This window comes from Antechinus flavipes, chromosome 1, assembly GCF_016432865.1.
Source record: "Antechinus flavipes isolate AdamAnt ecotype Samford, QLD, Australia chromosome 1, AdamAnt_v2, whole genome shotgun sequence".
Taxonomy (NCBI): domain Eukaryota; kingdom Metazoa; phylum Chordata; class Mammalia; order Dasyuromorphia; family Dasyuridae; genus Antechinus; species Antechinus flavipes.
The window spans coordinates 164,258,683-164,277,356 of record NC_067398.1 but is presented as its reverse complement, the minus strand read 5'-3'; the positions used below and the strand labels follow the sequence as shown (position 1 = coordinate 164,277,356).

Genomic DNA, 18,674 nt, shown 5'->3' with positions numbered 1-18,674 from the left:
GACCTCCCTGGCTTCCTGAAGTCTCGATTAAATTCTCACCTTCTACAGGAAGGTTCCTCCAACCCACTAATTCCAGTACTCTCTCTGTTAATTATTTCCTATTTGTCCTGTATAAAGCTTGCTCTGTATGTATTTGTATCTTGTCTCCCTCATTAGTTTGCAAACTCCTTGAGATCAGGGACTGACTGTCTCTTGCCTCCCTTTTGTATCCCCAGTGCTTGGCTCGTATTATATGCTGAATAAATGTTTATTGATTGATTGAGATAAGGAAATGGAAATACCAAGAGGTTACCTGACTTGCCAATATCTACAATATCCCTTTCAAGGTCACATAGCTGATTAGTGGACCTGGATTTTGAACTTTTTTTTTTTAATTCTAGTACTTTTTTTTTTTTCCAGCACACCTTCCAATCATAAATTTGAAAACAAAATTATAGTTAAACATATCTGACTCAAATTTCTCATAATCCACCGTAAGAGCTTTTCCTGGTGGAAATTTCACCAAAAAAAAAAAAATGAATTTGGGTTAGGCCAGTGGTACTTTAAGGAAATGAGAGAAAAATAGAGAGAGACACACAAAGGGAGAAACAGAGAGGGGAGAAGAAAGAAAGAGAGAGAGAGAGAGGAGTGAGTGTGTGAGTCAGTCCCCTTTGACAGTCCTGTCAAGTCTGAACTCCTTTTCATAATAATAATTTCAAATAGTTAAATAAAAATACATGGGATTACAAAGGAATTCTATGTTGACATAAATTATAGACACTTTTAAAAATTAAATTCATTGACCCTAGTTAAGAACCCCTTGAGTATATGCTCTCTTGAGTCATAGAGTTCTAAAATACAATTTTATGTATTCTCTATGATTCTCCATTCTATGAATCTCCATAAAACCCTATAAGAAATGTCTGTGAGCTGGATTTTACTATATGTGGCAGACATATGAATAAAACCCTCTAACAGTCACCACAGGTGCTTGAAAAATAGCTTCTGGGAGATGAGACTGGATAGGCAGGTGTGGGAGCTCCTGCCAGTGGAAGAAGGTCAAGACCCAGAGAAAAGTGTTAAATCCGAATTGACAGCTAATGTGGAGGGCCAGGGGAAGTACTCAACCAGTGTACAGTACTGCATTATTCAGGACGCCTGTTTAGCCTTGGGATAAGGTCATTTAAATTTTATGGAGCCTCAACTCATTTTGAAATGCCAGCTTCTATGTTGTTTAAATACTTCCTGGGGATTTAAAGACCTACTAGGAAGGAGGAGGGAAGGGAAAAGGAAAGGTTTGTTAGGGGAAAAAGGGATCTAAGTTTGGGGCCAAAGGGAGACTATTAAATATTCACTTTGTGTGACAGATGAAGGCACCAATTGGAATCAGCAGATTCCAGAGTTGAATCCTGCCTTTATTAGTACTTTTCCCTGTGACTTAAGGCAACCTACTTACTTTTCTAAGCTTTAGTTTTTCCATCAGTAAAATGGATGAATTGGAGAGTTGATTTTTAAGAGCCATTACTAGCTCAAAAATTATGATTTTTTTCTTCCATATTTTAAAATAGATGCAAAAAATCCTTCACTTTTCCTCACAATCTGCAAGATGGGATGACTTTCCTAAAGGCTATTATGCTTATATGGACTAAAGGAGGTTTCTCTGACCATCTCTTGGTTTCAGGATAAAAAGAAAAATGGAGAAATAGATTGAGAGCTAAAGGGGACTTCTGGGGCTTCTAAGCTGATCCCTTTATTTTAGACAGGGAAGTCAGATCTAGAGAATGAAGGGAGTTGCAACTTGCTCAGAATCTTAGAGGTTCACTTCCAGACTAATTGTTGTTAAGCCATTGCAATCCTGTCTCTTTGAGACCCCATTTGGGGTTTTCTTGGCAAAGATACTGGAATGGTTTGCCATTTTTTCCAACTCATTTTACAGATGAGTAAACTGAGGCAAACAGGTCAACCCAGCTAGTTGCCAAGATTACAGAGCCAATTAAGTGTTAAAGAAAGCTAGGTTTTCCAGGAGATTTTTGGAATGGCTATTTATGAAGCAATACTGAAATATATAAAACAAGCAATTTTTTTAATACCAGTCTTAATGGGAAACAGGGCATATTATAAAACTGTATTATCCATAATTTTCAATCTATAAAAATATTCCATTAACTATTAACTCCAAAATTCTCAACAAGTTTAAGCAGGAGTGACTTGCATAATAATGTAATTTATTTCCATTTAACAAACATTTCTTCTACAATGGCCCTCAGTCCCTCATCTTTGATAAGGTTGGATGGGTTGGTCTAGAAGTTCCTTCCCAGCTGTAGATCGCTAATCTGCTAAGTCAGGAAGGGTTTCTTTTAATGTTGTGTCAAACCCCTATAGCTGTGTGACCCTGGAGAGCCATTTAAACTCGTATCTCAATTTCCTCATCTATAAAACAGTAATGATGTAGCAATAACCCCCAAAGATTTATTGTGAGGCTCAAGTGAAATTACATATATAAAGCATTTTGTAAACCTTAAAATGACATATAAATATTATTCAAAAGAATTCCACATCTTTTATCTTATCACAAGACGTCACTGATAGCAAAGTGAAGTGCTAACACTAATGGAATGTGAAATGCAAATGAAAACTAGTAAGAGGGAATTAGTCCAGCCTTTGAGGACCAGACTTACTCTTGTGTAGTATCTACTCACTAATCCTTTTATCAAGATTTCCTAATTTTTTGTGTGTCATGGCCTTCTTTGGAAGTCTAGTGACATCTAAGGAACCCTTTCCCAGAATAACTAATATCTTCATTTTAAACTTTAAAACTCTCCCCCCCAAAAAAATCAAATACCCAAAACACCCCATATCCTCCATCTGATTACAAAGAGAATCAATTACATTGAAATACAGCTGTCAAAAAATTGTTTTTTAAACCAAGGCCCTAGGTCATGTGACATATAAAAAATTTGAGGGATGTAGTTTCTTGGTAATTGATCATTTTATTAATCATGATGGCAATAATTAATAAAAGTAGTGACATTCTTGAATGCCAAGGATCCCTCATAGAAGCAATATTTATATTTATATGCTTTGGAAGAGTAGATCTTCCTGAGGGTGGCAACTGATGCTGACTGGTTAACAGGAAAGAGAATTACTATTATCTGGAGAGGGCTACCTATTCTAAAGGGGATGGAGAGAGAGGAACCACAATGACTTTGATTACTCTCTGTCTGACTAGGCGCAATAGTCAGGATTTCACTCAAATTAGAGTAAATTCTTTGTCAATAGTGTAACATTAGGCATCTCCCTCATTATCGGTTTCCCTTTCTGTAAAATGTAGAGGTTGACTGCTGTGTTCCCTAAGATTTCTTCCAGCTTTATGTTTATGACTTATAAGGGAAGAAAAATGGAAGTAAAAGTTGTAAAACTTAAAAACCTAGAGAAAAATTAGATACAGAGAAGATTCCATTATCCTAAAATCTCTGTAAAATAAAAGCTGTCCAAGTCCTTGTCCATTTTACTTAGTATTTAATCCAACCAAATTCTACACACACACACACACACACCCATTACCATTACCATCATTATCAACAATATTTTAACCTTGAGTTCATAGCAATAGACTTTGATTCATTCTCTTGCATACTGGAGAAAAAATCTTATCAGAATAGTTAAAATGATATGTGGGAAGATATAAGAAAATAGAATGGGAGATAAGCAGAGTCAGAGTCAAAAATAGAGAAAATTTCATTTCCTTTTCATAGAAATAAAACATTTCCAAGGAAACCTGGGGAGAATTTAATAATAAAAAGCAATAATAATATATTAATATTACAATATTAATATAATGATAATTATAATAATATAAGCTGACATTTTCAAATAGTGCTTTGAGTTTTATAAAGTGCTTTTCAAATATTGTCTATACAACCATTCTGGGAGGAAGATGGCTGTTATTATTATTCTCCCATCACAATGTTAGAGTCAGTTATAGTGTGTCCCACTGAAGCTGATCGGACCAATATGATCTCAGAATGCTCTGCCGCAGGTCGGACACCAGTAGTCCCTGCTAATGTTTGGGGTGGGACTCTCTAACTTTGTGCATCTTGCTTTCTTCTGGTCAAATCCAATTCTGCTTTATTCATGGAGCACAGACCCCTCTCTGATGAGGGCACGCCATGCTGGCAGTCCTGTGCCAGTGTCTCCCATGTCATAGTTCTAAAGTTCTCAAGAGAGACCTTGGACTGACCTTTTTCTGACCACCTTGTGAGCACTTGCTCTGTACGAGTTCTCCATAAAATAATCTTTTTGGCAAGCATACGTTTGGCACTCGAACAATGTGGCCAGCCCAGCTGAGTTGTGCTCTTTGCAGTAGAGCTGGAATGCTTGACACTTTAGTTCAGAAAAGCACCTTGTTCTATCCAGTGCATCACCTAATGTACCTAGTAAGTGTTTGGTAAATATTTTTGATGAGTTGACCAATTCTTTGAACTATATGTTAGCAACAGCAGCCACAAAAAAAATTCTATTTTAAACTAACACTTTTCAGGTTGAAAAGTGTTTTCTACAGATTTCCTTTGACCTTTACGATGAAAAATTCTACTTTTAACTAACTTTAAAGTTGAAAAGTGTTTTTACAGATTTCATTCAGTCTTTATGATGAAAAATTCTACTTTTAATTAACTGTAAAGTTGAAAAGTGTATTTTTTACAAATTTCATTTAGTCTTTACGATGAAAAATTTTACTTTTAACTAACTTTAAAGTTGGAAAGTGTTTTTTATTGATTTCATTCAGTCTTTATAATGAAAACTTTTACTTCTAGCTAACTTTAAAGTTGAAAAGTAGTTTTTACAGATTTCATTTAGTCTTTTTTATACATTTCATTCAGTCTTTACGATGAAAAATTTTACTTCTAACTAACTTTGAAGTTGAAAAGTTTTTTACAGATTTCATTTAGTCTTTACAATGAAAAATTTTACTTTTAACTAACTTTAAAGTTGAAAAGTGTTTTTTACAGATTTCATTCAGTCTTTACAATGAAAACTTTTACTTCTAACTAACTTTAAAGTTGAAAAAAGTTTTTTTTACAGATTTCATTCAGTCTCCACAATAATCTCAAAAGGTTGGTGGTACTTTTGGCAAGAGGGAGTGTATAGTTTGGATTTTGTGATTTCCTTTGTTTAAGGAGCTCCTCCATGAATATACTTCCTTCACCAACTTATAATTGGTGAAATATACTTACTGAGTAACTAAGGGACTAATTATAAGATCATATAGCCAGACAGAGGGAAGACTTGAACATGAATGGTGGCTTTGAGGCTAGCTCTCTATAACTACAACTACAACAACTGTCTCTCTGAAAATATAACTGTTCCCCTTTTACAGATTTGGAAGGCAGATATTATAATATTATACTATATTATATTATATCATGTGATATGATATTATTACATCATGTCCTATTATAATATTATCAGATATTGCAAATTGATTTACTCGGGGCCACAAAGCAAGCTAGATCTCGGACACAGGTTCAGGGAGCAAGGCCAGTGTGCTTTCCACTACAATAACCCACCCATCATGGATGCAGAATTCTTGTATTTTTTTGGACTGACAGCCACCCTCCGGTGTTCCTTCCTATCTAAGATTCTCCTCTCATGAGATCCTTTGATTCTGTGAAATGTAGTTTACTGAGCCTAGAGCTAAGCTCTCCAATCATAACAAAGGCAGATGAATATAAAAAGGAGGCCCAATTTGGTCTGGTGTGTAAGGCTCTCAGAAAAAATCAAAGGACTAGTCATCAGAGAGCTCCCCCATACCCCTGAACAGTTAGGACTTTACACACCCCGGGAGCTATTTCCCGGTTCTCCCTCTGTTGGTTTTCTGTACTCTGGGCCCATGTTTTGACCAATCTGAGCCTTCCAAAACCGGTGTGTATTTTACTTGAGCCTCCACGGGTCCAGAGAAATGGGGCTTTGGAGCTCTGGCAGCCTGGGCGCCGGCTGCCTTCTACAGCAGAAAGGTTTATTTGTGTAAGCCAGGAGTTTGGTCCAGTTTTTGTTCCCAGGGTCTGCCGTGATCTCGTGTATTAATCAATAGGCGGTGGGTAAATACGTACCATGCAGAACCAAATGGAGGCTTTTGTTCATTCTTAGCAGCATGGACTCCCATTCTGAATGACCTCACCCCCCTGTTCCAAATGTGGCAATTTGGAAATAAATGTGCTGGACATTGGGCGTGTTGCTACTGTCTGCTTCTCAGACGTGACTCTTGGGCTTAGTTAAGTAAGAGTTTTTGCAATCTTTTTCTTCTGTTTCCTTCCCTCCCCCTTTTAAAAAAGAGAATTGTGAAAGGAAAAAAAAGGCAATAAGCATTTATGTAACACCTACTATGTGCTAGCCACTAAACTAAGCCTTTTACAGATACTTCATTTGAGGTGGAATCCCAAAAGGGAGGGAGTCCTTGAGTGCTTTACTTTAAGAAGGGATACATCTTTGTCTCTGAAAACCTCTAAGAAGGGGGTCAGGAAGAATGCCCCAGACAGACTGAGGGCTGTAGCATCCCCCAGTGCCTCAAAGTTAATTAAAAAAGGAGAGAGAGGATTTTTGTGGGGGACTCTAGTTGCTAACAGTTCACTTTCTGTTCTCCAGGAGAACAGAAGATTCATTAGAGAGTCCTGCTGACTCAGCCATCTGACACACATACATACACCCCTCCTCTCCTTCCCTCCTTCTCCTCCCCTCCGCCACCAACTCCCTCTCTCTCCAGACAAACAACATCATGCTTGAAGAGGCAGCTGGGATGTAAGATGTAATGGGAATGGAGTCCCTGCATGGACTCGAGAACCATGCTGATTGCACCACATACTAGCTGTGTGACTGAAGTCCCTTTCTAGCTCTAAATTTCTGTGACTCTCAATGTGTTGTTTATATAAGCAGAAAAGATACCTGGGTATTATTTTAAATAAAAAGTTAGTATTAGAAACCAGTGTATATGCAACATAGTTAACATATACAGAACTGCTTGCCATCTGGGGAGGGGGTGGAGGGAGGGAGGGGAAAAATCAGAAGTGAGTGCAAGGGATAATGTTGTTAAAAATTACCTGGCATAGGTTCTGTCAATAAAAAGTTATTATAAAATTAAAAAAAAACCAGTGTATAGGTAACCTTGTTACTTCTCATAATTTAGTTCAAGTACTTTAGGGTTTTTTTGTTTTATTTTACAAAAAAAAATGCAGAAAATGTCCTTGGTGTAATTATCTTAATTGTATTTTTATTGGTATTGGTTTCCCCTCTAAAATTTGCATTATTAAAAAGGGAGAGTAGATTTCTTTATCTTTAAATCTCTGCCTCTGAGAGTTGGTTGTCCTCCGGGAGCCAAGTTCTTCTCTCTACTTACTCATCAGTCAGATAGACATAAAAGAGGCTTTACAAACTAGAGCCCTCAGTTTGAATCTTGCTGTTTGTTAAATTCATCAAAATGTTCATTCTTTAAGGCTATGAGTACATGTGTGTGACTTTATTACTTAACCTTCCTATGTTTAGACCTAGATTTATAGACAATTTCCTTGTCTATAAAATGAGAGGTTTGGATTAGATTGGGAGTTGAGGTTTGTGAACTTGTTTTTTTAAAATATTTTGATTATTGAATTTCAATAGGATTCATTTCTTTGTAATACTTTGGATTTCATTTTATGTATTTAAAAACATTATCTGAGGAAGAGATCATATAACTTGGACTGAAACATTCAAACCACAACATAAGGGAGAAAGACAGAGTTTAAGTCATATTTCAGGTCTTCCTGAATCCAAGTCCAGCATTGTATTCACTGCTATACTTATATCAGCCTGAAGTAATCTATACACTACAAATCAATCTCATATAAAGAGTGCTTTAAAAAAAAAAAAGAAGCAGCAGCCTTGGTTTCTGCTTTCATTGATCTTACAACTTAGCTAATGATCTCTTAGCTACACACTCGGAAAAATATAAAGGTATTTCCAACATGCAGGGTTTAAAAGCACAATGTGGGTATGATGTGAAAGAATATTTAATTAAGGGATTTCCTAGACCAAATAAGTTTTGAAAAAAGGGGAAACTTGAATATTGATGCAGAAGAGAGAAATGTTTCCATATTGAATCAATGAAAAAGCAAAAGATTAGCTCCCCACAATGATCTTTCCTCCTTTGGTCTTGACATGGCACTTTGTTGGAGTCTGTTTTCAATCATATCCAATTCTTTGTGACCCCGTTTGGAAGATAATTGAGTGGTTTGCTTTTTTTCCTCTCCAGCTCATTTCACAGATGAGGAAACTGAGGCAAATCAAGTTAAATGCTTTTTCCAGGGTCACTGAGTCCAGATTTGAACTCAGAATATTGCACCATCTTGCTGGTCATTTCTTACACCCTTCCATATCAGTTGTACAATAATCACCTATATATGTCTCATGTTCCTCTACTAAACTAAAAGCTCTATAGGTACATGGACCAATTTTATATCAACTTCTACCTGAAGTAAACATTTCAATTATATTTTTCTTTTTTAATGTAAGGGAAGCAGGAATGAGTAAGTCATATGCAAGGATTAACAAACACATTTTCCTAGGATCAGTGACAGAGCAAGATATTAAGGAATTGGGTTGATGAAATAGGCAAGAGGGAGAAGTCAGATTGATAAGATGCCTCAGAAGCCAGATAAAGGAGTTTGGGTTTGATAAGTGAAGAAACATTGGGCAAAGGCATGGTATGTTTTTTTTAATTAAAACTTTTTACTTTTCAAAACATAGACATGGATGATTCTTCAACATTAGCCCTTGCAAAACCCTATGATCCAATTTCCCCCCTTCCCCCACACCCTCCCCTAGATGGCAAGTATTCCAATATATCAGTGGTCCTCAAACTTTTGTTCTCATTATCTTTATCCTATTAAAAATGATTGAGGATCTGTCCAAAGAGTTTTTGTTTATGTGGATTATAGTTATAGATATTGATCACATTAAAAATAAAAACGAATTATGAATTTGTAGACTCTCTGAAAGGATTTCAGAGATTCCCAGGATGCTCTGGACCAGACTTTGAGAACCACTGCAATATATGTTAAACATGGTAGAAATATAGTTAAATCCAGTATATGTATACAGATTTATACAATTATATGATTTTCTTTTTAAAAGATATTTGAGAAAGACTGCTTTCTCCTACAGGAAGGAGGGAGAGACTAGACACGGGAAAACTAATTAGGAGGCTATTTTTGTACTTCAGGCGTGAGACACTAAGTATCTTATGTTCTCAACATATACAGGATAGATATAAATACAAGACATGGAGCTACAGATGAAAACATGGCACAGAATACCAGAGAGGAAAGAAATCTTGTCTAATACCATTTCTTGGCCAAACTCATGTGTTCTTGTCGTTCTGAGCATGTCAATATATCATGGAATCACATTGCATCTTAGAATTGGAAGAGACCTTAGAAGTCCACTTTCTCATCCCATTTTAGGAATTTCTTCTCAAGTAGTTTTGAGAGATAGTTGTTCCTTGAAAGCCTATTCTTTTATCCATTCATGATAGCCTGATTCCATTTTGGAATACTATTAGTTATTGTTGTTATTGATTTTTAACACTTTGAAAAGTTGATTGGTCCCAATTCTTGAACAAATTGAATAAATTTAGCTTCAGATATTTCAAGCTAGCAACCATGCCCTTCTCTTCCTCAAGAGTACTCCAAGAGAAACATAATAGTCTCCACCATTTCTCATGGTGTGATCTTAATCCCTGAATGTGTCAACAAATCTAGAACATCTATTCTTCTCACTTTGTAAGATCCATGAAGAATGAACATGGATATTTCTCACTCAGATTAGCTATGGACTAAATACCATGTTCTTTCCTCTTAAAACAAGGATTCTTAACTTTTTCTATGTCGATAGACCCCTTTGGCAATCTGGTGAAGTCTATGGATCTTTCTTAGAATTGTTGTTCAGTTGTTCTTCATGGCCCCATGTGAAGTTTCCTTGGCAAAGATACTGGCTTCCTATTTCCTTCTCCAGCTCCTTTTACAACAAATAGGGTTTGCCTACAGACACATGTTTGAAGCTGGACTTGAACTCAGGAAGATGAATCTTCTTGATTCTAGACCTGACACTCTATCTTCTGCAAAAGCTAGCTGCCCCTTTCTTAGTATGTTTATTAAATGCATAAAATAAAACATATTTAACCTTTTAAACTTTTTTTAAAAGATTACCAAAAAATCAAGTATATTAAAAACATAGGAATCAAAACATACTCCCCCGAAAAGCAAATTTACAAATTTATTAACTCCTGGTTAAGAATTCTTAATTCATCTATTCTAAAGCCAATGAGATCTGTGGTCACAGAATTGATAAGCAGAGGGAATTGATGATAGACATTGGGATCCACACGGGTATAGCCATTAGATGGTAAGAAATCATGGGTGCCATTCATCTTTCCAAGTTTGTATGGGTACCACCAAACTATAAGGATCTAGCTCTTTTTTACAGTGCCTTTTCCCCTTACCTCTTATGATTCTACTTTTTTTCATACTCCTTTCTCTCTTATTGTACCCCCTTTCCCTCTATAGTCCTACTTTTTTTCGTACTTCTTTTTCTCTTTTCTATGGTATTTCTTTCCTCCTATTTTTGCCTTTGTTTTAAAGAAACATCTTGTAAGAAAAAATATGGTAAATATCCAAAGAATTTTTTAATCACCTTTAAAATACTTCAAAATAACCTACAACTAACTTGCCCTTTTCCCCTCCATTCTCCTCTTCCAATTAGCTTACTCTTAGAAAACATGTAGATCTTCTAAATTTTTAAGATGTTGAAGAAGAAAAAAGGGTACTATAATTGTAAGACTACTTGAAAAAACCCAATCTTGGTTTAGAAGCAATTTGGGCTAATGAACGAAGTACCTAAATTGGAAGAAAGACCTGGATTCAAATGCCCCCTTCTGACACTAATTGTGTGACCATTACAAAATTGACCTTCTGATATTTACTAGCTGTGTGACCATTCCAAAAAAAAAAAAAAAACTTCCCCGAACCTCTAAATTCATCTATTAAGATATATATATTATATATCATTATTATATTTATAGATGATATATATGATATCATTATACCCTATAGAGGGGTGAGTGTTCAATTTGAGTTTTTAATAGTCTCTGGAATCGCTTAAACAACTATTCAATCATCAGTAGGGATGGTTGAGTTTTCTTTCAAGTATCTCTTTCTCTTCCTCCCCTCCCCCAATTCCGTCTTTTATTTTATGATGAAATGGCTGATTTCTCTTCCTTAAAGCAAAAACATTGTTGTGTGGACTACCCAGGAAAAATCCTGACAATCGAGTGCTCTTTCCCGTATCAAAGCCATACGTGAGAAAATCAGCAGCTCTCCAGCCCCACACTCTCCGGTCCCTCTGGCTCGCGCTGGGGAGAGCCATTCATGGGGGCTACATAAGCGTTTTCTTGTGAGGGCCGAATAGTTTGCACAATGGTCCGAAAGAAGTGATGGAAACGTGTTGCTTTTCTTTCTTGGGAACTTCTGTTCTGAAACAACTGAATGAGACCTTTACAAATGCGGCGGCAGCCTCCTCCCTCAGCAAACCTGGCCCCGTTCCCAGCTCGGAGACTGGGAACACCAAATATTCCACTTTCTGGGAGCCCCAGCAGCCTGCCCTGAAGCCCGTCTGCAGCCGGCGGGGCTGGCGTCATCGGGTGGGTGTCGGGGGAGAGGGGGGGCTCCTGGCTGGGGCCGCCAGCTCCGGGGTCTGCCAGATGCCTCCAGGACCCAGCCCTTGGTTACATCGTCCTGTGGAGGAATTTTGGCCAAGAGACAGTCTGGCTGTGACCGGGACTCAGCTGCGGGCTTCCTTCTGTTTAATCCCTCATCTTCATTCAAGTCCAACCGGAGGAAAACAAATCCAAACAAACTTTTGTGGGAGGAATCCCCCCGGTATCATAGGTGAAGGCCTTTGTTCTAGCGAGCAGGATGAGAAGCAAAGGGTGAGTTGAATGGAGTGGCCGGGGGTGACGGGGGTCTGGAAGCCCGAGGCAGGAGAAATGGGATCCCATGGATCGGTGAGCATCAGCCCAAGTTTTGTGTGTCAGTCTGTAGCCACATCTCTAAGAAAGGGGAAACCGGGGGGGCAGGAGCCGGTGCTGGAGGGGGCAAGGCTCTTGTTGTTGAACTACATGCAGTTTGGTAGCAATGTGAGCTCACTGAAGAGAGAATAAGTGAATGATTTCTTTACCACCTGTTGGGGTGAGAGCCCAGGAACCCCATTTCGGCGGCATCTGGGGGCAGTCTGCTTTTGCCAGTTTGCGTATCAGGGACTCAGGGCTGCATTTGTGGCTTGGGCATTGGGCGGGTGTGTATTGAAAACTATTGTGCAGAAGATGTGACTAAAGGAGACATCTCTTTATTCCCATCCAGTCTGAAACCATCGATCAGGTGCAGCAGAATCTGCCTCTTTGTTTCTGTCAGGAGGAATCTGAGCAGCAGGTTTTATTATTTATTTGAGTTTTGATTCCTTTTATATCATTGCAATTAGTGAATTCAATTTAATTTTCTTTTAAATGCCCAAAGTGGTCATAGAAAAGGTTGCCAGATCTAGAAATCAGTTTCAGATGATAACATTGGCAACAAAAGAACCTTTTATTCAATGAATTCACTTAATTTTTTTTTTTTTTTTTTTGGAACTCTTCCCTTATCCTAAGTCTCTTTTGCTAGCTCATACAATGCAACATTATTCTACTTTGGAGTTTCTTTCTTTCTTGGCTAAAAGAACCTCTAATCATCTTTTAAAATATATTCAACTTGATCATTGTCTTTCCCATCCAGAGTATCTTTAATTTTTCTTGATAGAATTCTTTTAATTATGCTTTGGGTCCTCCTATTTCTTTAGGATGATGCTTAGATTTTTTCCAATTCTTTTGTCACCATGAGAACTTTTCTTTCCTTCCCCCTTCTATTCTTTTGCTGTGCTTCTGGATTGTGTTCTATATGTCTTATGTGCCTTGCTTAGTGAATATTGCTGAAAATGAGTTGAGGAAAAGAATGGTGATTGCCAGTCTATCATCAGGAGCACGTTTTTTATGCTCTTTACAGAGCATCTCAGTATTTGCTGCTTCTGCTGTCCTTCTGATCTTACTGGTGATGGAAAGCAAAGATCCACATTGAGATCTCTCAGATATTTCTGAAATTCTGCTCACCCAGCTTTAGCTTTATAAGAGCACTAACTGCTTTTCCCCATAACACCATCCTAGAGTTTCACTCTTTGCCTTTTTTGGGTCATGTTTCTTCCTGGAACTACAAGTTCTACTGTGTCTTGCGGTCAATTGATCAGTAAATCAACAAGAATTTACTGAGTACTCACATTGTGCCCGGGACTTTGCTAAAGATACACAAACATGAAGAAAACAGCTTAAAATTTCAAGTTAGCTTATGTTCTTTGTGTAGCAGAAAGTCTGTGTGAACCAGGTAACACGGCTATACTCTTCTGCTTTTCTGTTGGATATTTATTCGGTATTTGGTGGCCATATACTGTTGCTGCTGGGGGATAGGGGAGGGGTCCCCAGGTGGGAGATTTCTGCCCAGGAGTATCATTATAGTTGGGATCTAGACACCCACATGCACATTGCTCCTTAATCCACGGGATTCTGAATAAAAAGCCCCTTTGGAAGTTAGATATTGTCGGAAGACAGGGGAGGAGGGGCCCACAAGTGGGAGATTTCTGCCTAAGAGCATCATTATAGTGATGTAGCCTCTGCAGGTGGGAAGACCACAGGTAGGTGTGGGAGGAACCAGAAGAGCAAAGCAGAATTCATGCTTTCCTGATTTTTAATCTTTATCTTTGAGAGTCTTTCTAGCAGTGAGCCCTATCTTGCTTCATCTGTTATTGCGTTTGCTTTTGCATCAGGAGCCTCCCAAGGGCAATATGGCTGCCTTGCCCAGTGGAAAGATTTGCTCTGTGTTTTCCCGCAGTTTTCTCTGAGCAAAATTAATTAATTAATAACCCAGCAGTCTGTAAGCTTGCCTCAGACAGCCATTCTCATTGGACTAATTGGTAGTCCGGGTTTTCTGGGTGACAGTCACTCCACAATGAGGCTCCTAATTAATCTCTGCACAGTTCTCACCCGAAGAAAGGCTGATAAGACGAAACATCCACAATTACCATGAGAAAGGAAACGTCAAGATCCCTGTCAAGTTTTCCAGGAGCCCACCCTTTGCATGGGATGAACATGACGCTAGCCCCGAGAGGCAGACTCACTATTAACTGTGACAGTGAAGGGCGGGTGAAGGCTCAAGTTCTCAGACCACACAGACTGGATTCAGTCTCTTTACTGTGTAATAACGCCGGTTACGGTTTCATTGTAAGATGATGGAATGACTCCAGGGGCAAGGGGCACCAGGGGGAGAAAGAACATTTTCTGCTAACCAGAAGGGAATATTTCAGCTAAAAGTTTTCTTTTTTTCTGTGTGTTCGTGCTTACAGGACAGAAAATTCTTCACCACCGAAGTGACGTTTTAGAGACTGTCGTCCTGATCAACCCTTCAGATGAGGCAGTCAGCACTGAGGTAAAGCTGGTCCAGCCGCCAATATGAGTCTGGGGCTTTCACTCCTCCTCCTCCTCCTCCCCTCCCCGGTCTCCCACCCCACAGAGGGACAGGGCAGACACCCAAGCTAGAGGAGGTTCTAGGAGTAGGGCTCCTCCAAGCCTGTTTTTTCTTGTGAATCAGTGAAGAATTTCTCTTCCTACATCCCCTCCCAGTTTGTGCCCATGTCCTATCCTAAACTGGTTTCTCCAAACTTGTCCCTGTCTCACCTTTAGGGTGAGGAACCATGGATCCCAGTTAGGAGATAGCTAGGGTATCCCCTGCATTGCTGCTTTGCTCAATGTCCTTTTGGAAAAAGTCACCAGAAGCCCCCTGCTCTCAAATTCAACACATTCAAAGTGTGCTCTGAAATAGGAACTCAGCTCTTGCTATAAGAGTCTTATCACCGAAGCCAGGGGAGTTGATCTGGCCCACGTTCCCATTTCTTTATTATTTTATCTTAAACCTTTTTTATATGGAACACTATTTGGCAAGTGGAATGCCACTCGGGAATCAAAGTAGCCTTAATCCTCTCCATTTGGCTCCCGCCATCCCTGCCCCTCTCCATCCTGTAAGAGGGCCTGGTCTGATTGATTCCCACTTCCACCCCTGACTCACCCCTCCACCCTGGCAGAACCCCTTTGACTATCCATGAAGAAAGAGGGTTGATGAGAAAAGTGATGTTGACAGCCGTCTATCAGTGACTTACAAGCCAGGAAGCAATTTTGTGGCTGAAAAAAGCCAGAGGTTTTATACACGAGTTGGCAGACTGCCCGGAGAAGCCAATAGTCATGGAGGAAGACTTTTATTTATTTTCAAGGCTCTAGCAATGCCTTTGGAACAGATAAGATGGTAGCAATACACCAGGAAGCAAAGTGCACTCAGCGGAGTCTCTCTCCCTAAAGGAAAGCAAATTGACTTGACCCATCAAGGAGAGGATTGCATTTTAACGAACCATTGCCTGACAGGGTAACTTCTCCCCTCAGGAGCTTTGGTTAAAGTATACGAGTCTGTCTGGAAACGCCGTTGAAGGGTTCGTTTTTCTCCTATTTACCAGGAAGATTCCTGCTGACCGTGCTAGGACGTTAGAATTTGGAGGTGTCTGGTTGGCTCCCAGAGGATGTCCCCAGAGCATGTACTCTGTAGCTGGCCAGTCTGTCAGCTTCGGGGTTAGATCGGTCATGATCACCAGGGAAATACCTGATTCCACTGTATATGGTGGAATTAAGTAGACTGTTAAGTCAGCCCTGACTCCAAAGCCTCACACTATTAGTGGACACTTCAGAGTAGATAGGCAAAATATTGTGAGAGAAATGTTGTGAAACCGTTATCATTACTAAATCTGGAAGCTCAGAAAATAGTTTTAATAAACTTTCTACCGATTTCAGTCATTAGTTCTTAGCTGGAGTTGGGAATCCACATGACACTGCAGGGAAAGCAAAGCCACAGAATTCTTGGGGTTCCCTGCTAGTCCTCGCGCCCAGCCCGTGGTCTCATCCGTCTCTCCTTGCTTTTAGGTGCGCTTGATGATCACAGATGCCGCCAGACACAAACTGCTTGTGTTGACCGGACAATGCTTTGAAAACACCGGAGAACTGATCCTCCAGTCGGGTTCTTTCTCCTTCCAGAACTTCATAGAGATTTTTACTGATCAAGAGGTGGGTTCTTGACCAAAAAAAGGCTCATCATTGTGTCTCAACATTAGGTATATTGTATTGGCTCAGTTTGACAGTGTCAGGTTAATTTAGCTGGCTAGTGGGCCTGTGGAAAGACAGTAAGAATATGTCCTCATGTTGGAAATGAGCGCGGATGTGGCTGTTGCCTGATCTGGTTTTTATAGGGTATGTCTCCTGTAAATTCTCAAAGCACTTATTCATTCCCTTAATCAATTCTCAGTTTCTTTGTGATGTATCACAATCATTTCACAGGTAGTAAAAACTAAGGTGCAGACAGGCCTAAGCCATGGATTAAATCAATAACAAAAATGATTAAAAAGAGTGTCTTGCCATTGATTCTAGTATATCGGACTTCTCTTGCCCTTAAATCATAACCATTTAGTAAACAATCTCAGTTTTCACGTGTCCTACTCATAAATGGATCTCCACTGCTTGCTATTTTTAATGTCTAATCCTTTGTGTGGACTTGGGAAGGGTGATGAGATCACATGGAAAAGGGAAGATGTGTCCACTGACTAAGAAAGAGAACTTAAAGACATACCCTAAGGATAAAGGAGCAGAATTTCCACATTTCTGGTCCATTCTTGAATGGTATCATTTATGATATGATTTTATAAAACCCACACCCAAATCAGATAAAGGATTTTAATCTGTCCCAGACTGTAAAACCATCAGAACAGAAAGCCTGGGCTAAATTCAGAGTATCAACAAAATATATACGTCTCTTTTTTAAAATGAGTGACTCCTTCATATCTGTTCTATTGCATCAAACCAAATCAAAGTCTTAGTCATCAAAGCTCCAGCCTGCCAGCGGCTGATAGAGAGCAGGATATTACATGGAGTGACTGACAAGTGAACTGCTTTATATTTTATACAGCGTTCTAAAGATGGCAGACTCTTGGGCTTCCAAGTACAGTGAAAGGTTCAAATCTCTATGACCCAACCTTGTGTTATCGCAGGCTCTCCTTGAGTTCTGAGGGTGCTTTTTTCCCTGACTGACCAGAGCTGTAAACAAACTGTCGGCTCTCATTTGGTTCACCTGAGTGCTTTTGGAAACCCACCAGTCTTACCTGGGCTTCTCTCTCAGTTCCCCAAAGTAGGGGAGGGAAAGCATGACAAGAAATATTTTACTTGTACTTTGAAATTCCATATTTCACCATCGTGGGGCTACAAGTTTCTCTATGCAATGGACACAGCCTATGACAGGTAGAAATGGCCCACGAGCCCACCTGTCTCACCTCTTCCTGTAAGGTGTGGAGGGAAACCAAGTGGAAAGGACTCTCACTTGGAAGTCAGAATCCAAACTCTGCTGTTTAACTACTTGTATAAACTTCAGCAGCTCACTTCTCTGCAGACCTCAGTCAGCTCATTCACAAAATGAGTGCTATAAATGAAATGGTCTCTGAGGTCCTTTAGAACTCTAAATGCCTTGATGATATTTATAATAATTCACCTTTATGTAGTACTTTTCTCACAATAACCGTATAAGGGAAGTAAGGCAAGAATTATTATTCCTATTTTGTAGATAAAGAAACAACTATTAAGTGACTTTTTGAACTATTAAGTCACTTTTTAAGTGACAATATAATAAGTATGGAAGGAAGAGTTTGAGTAGAAATCACTTGAACCTTGAGATCTATCCCACAAAATCATGCTGTCTCTCCATGAATGTTCAGAGCACTGAACTTGGATACTAGAATTTGAATCTGAGTCTCAGATCTGGTGCTTGTTGCTTTCATGATCAGGCAGGTCCCTCACCCTATCTGAGCTTTGATTTTCTGTAAAACAGTGACCTTTTGTAGGCCATTTTACAGAGTTGTTGGGAGGATAAATGAAATATCAAAAAAATTTTAATCACGAAATTCAATTTGCACAAACAATAAAAAGAAAAAACTAGAATTGTGGTTTGTAGAGAGTTTCCAGGGAGACATTTCCTCCACCTACCAGGTCAGCAGCTCCTTTGCAAATTAAAGATTTGCCTGGAACAGGGAAAAGTTAAATCACTGGCCCAGGGGCATTCACCCAATGTGTGGCCAATACTGGTCTTTAGGCCTTTATATCAGTTGTGTTTGCATGTATAAATGTAAACTATTGGGATTATTGTTATGATTCTACAGTTGAGTCCCCACATTTCTGCAAATACTGACACTTTACCTGAGAACTCTTGATGAATTTCTATCTTCTTTTAAATTAATAGGGTATCAAACCTCACTACAAATACCCTCGAAACTCCTATATCCTTTGATATTCTGGAAGCAAGAATTATTTTAGTATTTTGTTAAGTCACCCCTTGAAAGTCAGTTGTTCTGGGAGCACTTTCCACACTTTTTTAGTGGAGAAAGGAAAAAGCAGCAAGGGCCTAGGAAATCTGCTTTATGGTCCAACAACACAGGAATTTGCCTGGTCAGCTCAG

At 39.0% G+C, this 18,674-nt stretch overlaps 1 protein-coding gene across 1 annotated transcript in view; it reads left to right on the top strand.

The window, feature by feature from the left end:
* Positions 1–18,674, top strand: part of MAP1B (microtubule associated protein 1B) — a 114,840-nt gene that overhangs the window by 72,802 nt on the left and 23,364 nt on the right. Inside the window, exons 3-4 of the mRNA XM_051992496.1 lie at positions 14,485–14,567; positions 16,103–16,243. Coding sequence (XP_051848456.1) covers positions 14,485–14,567; positions 16,103–16,243 — 224 coding nt within the window. The remainder of the gene's footprint in view (positions 1–14,484; positions 14,568–16,102; positions 16,244–18,674) is intronic.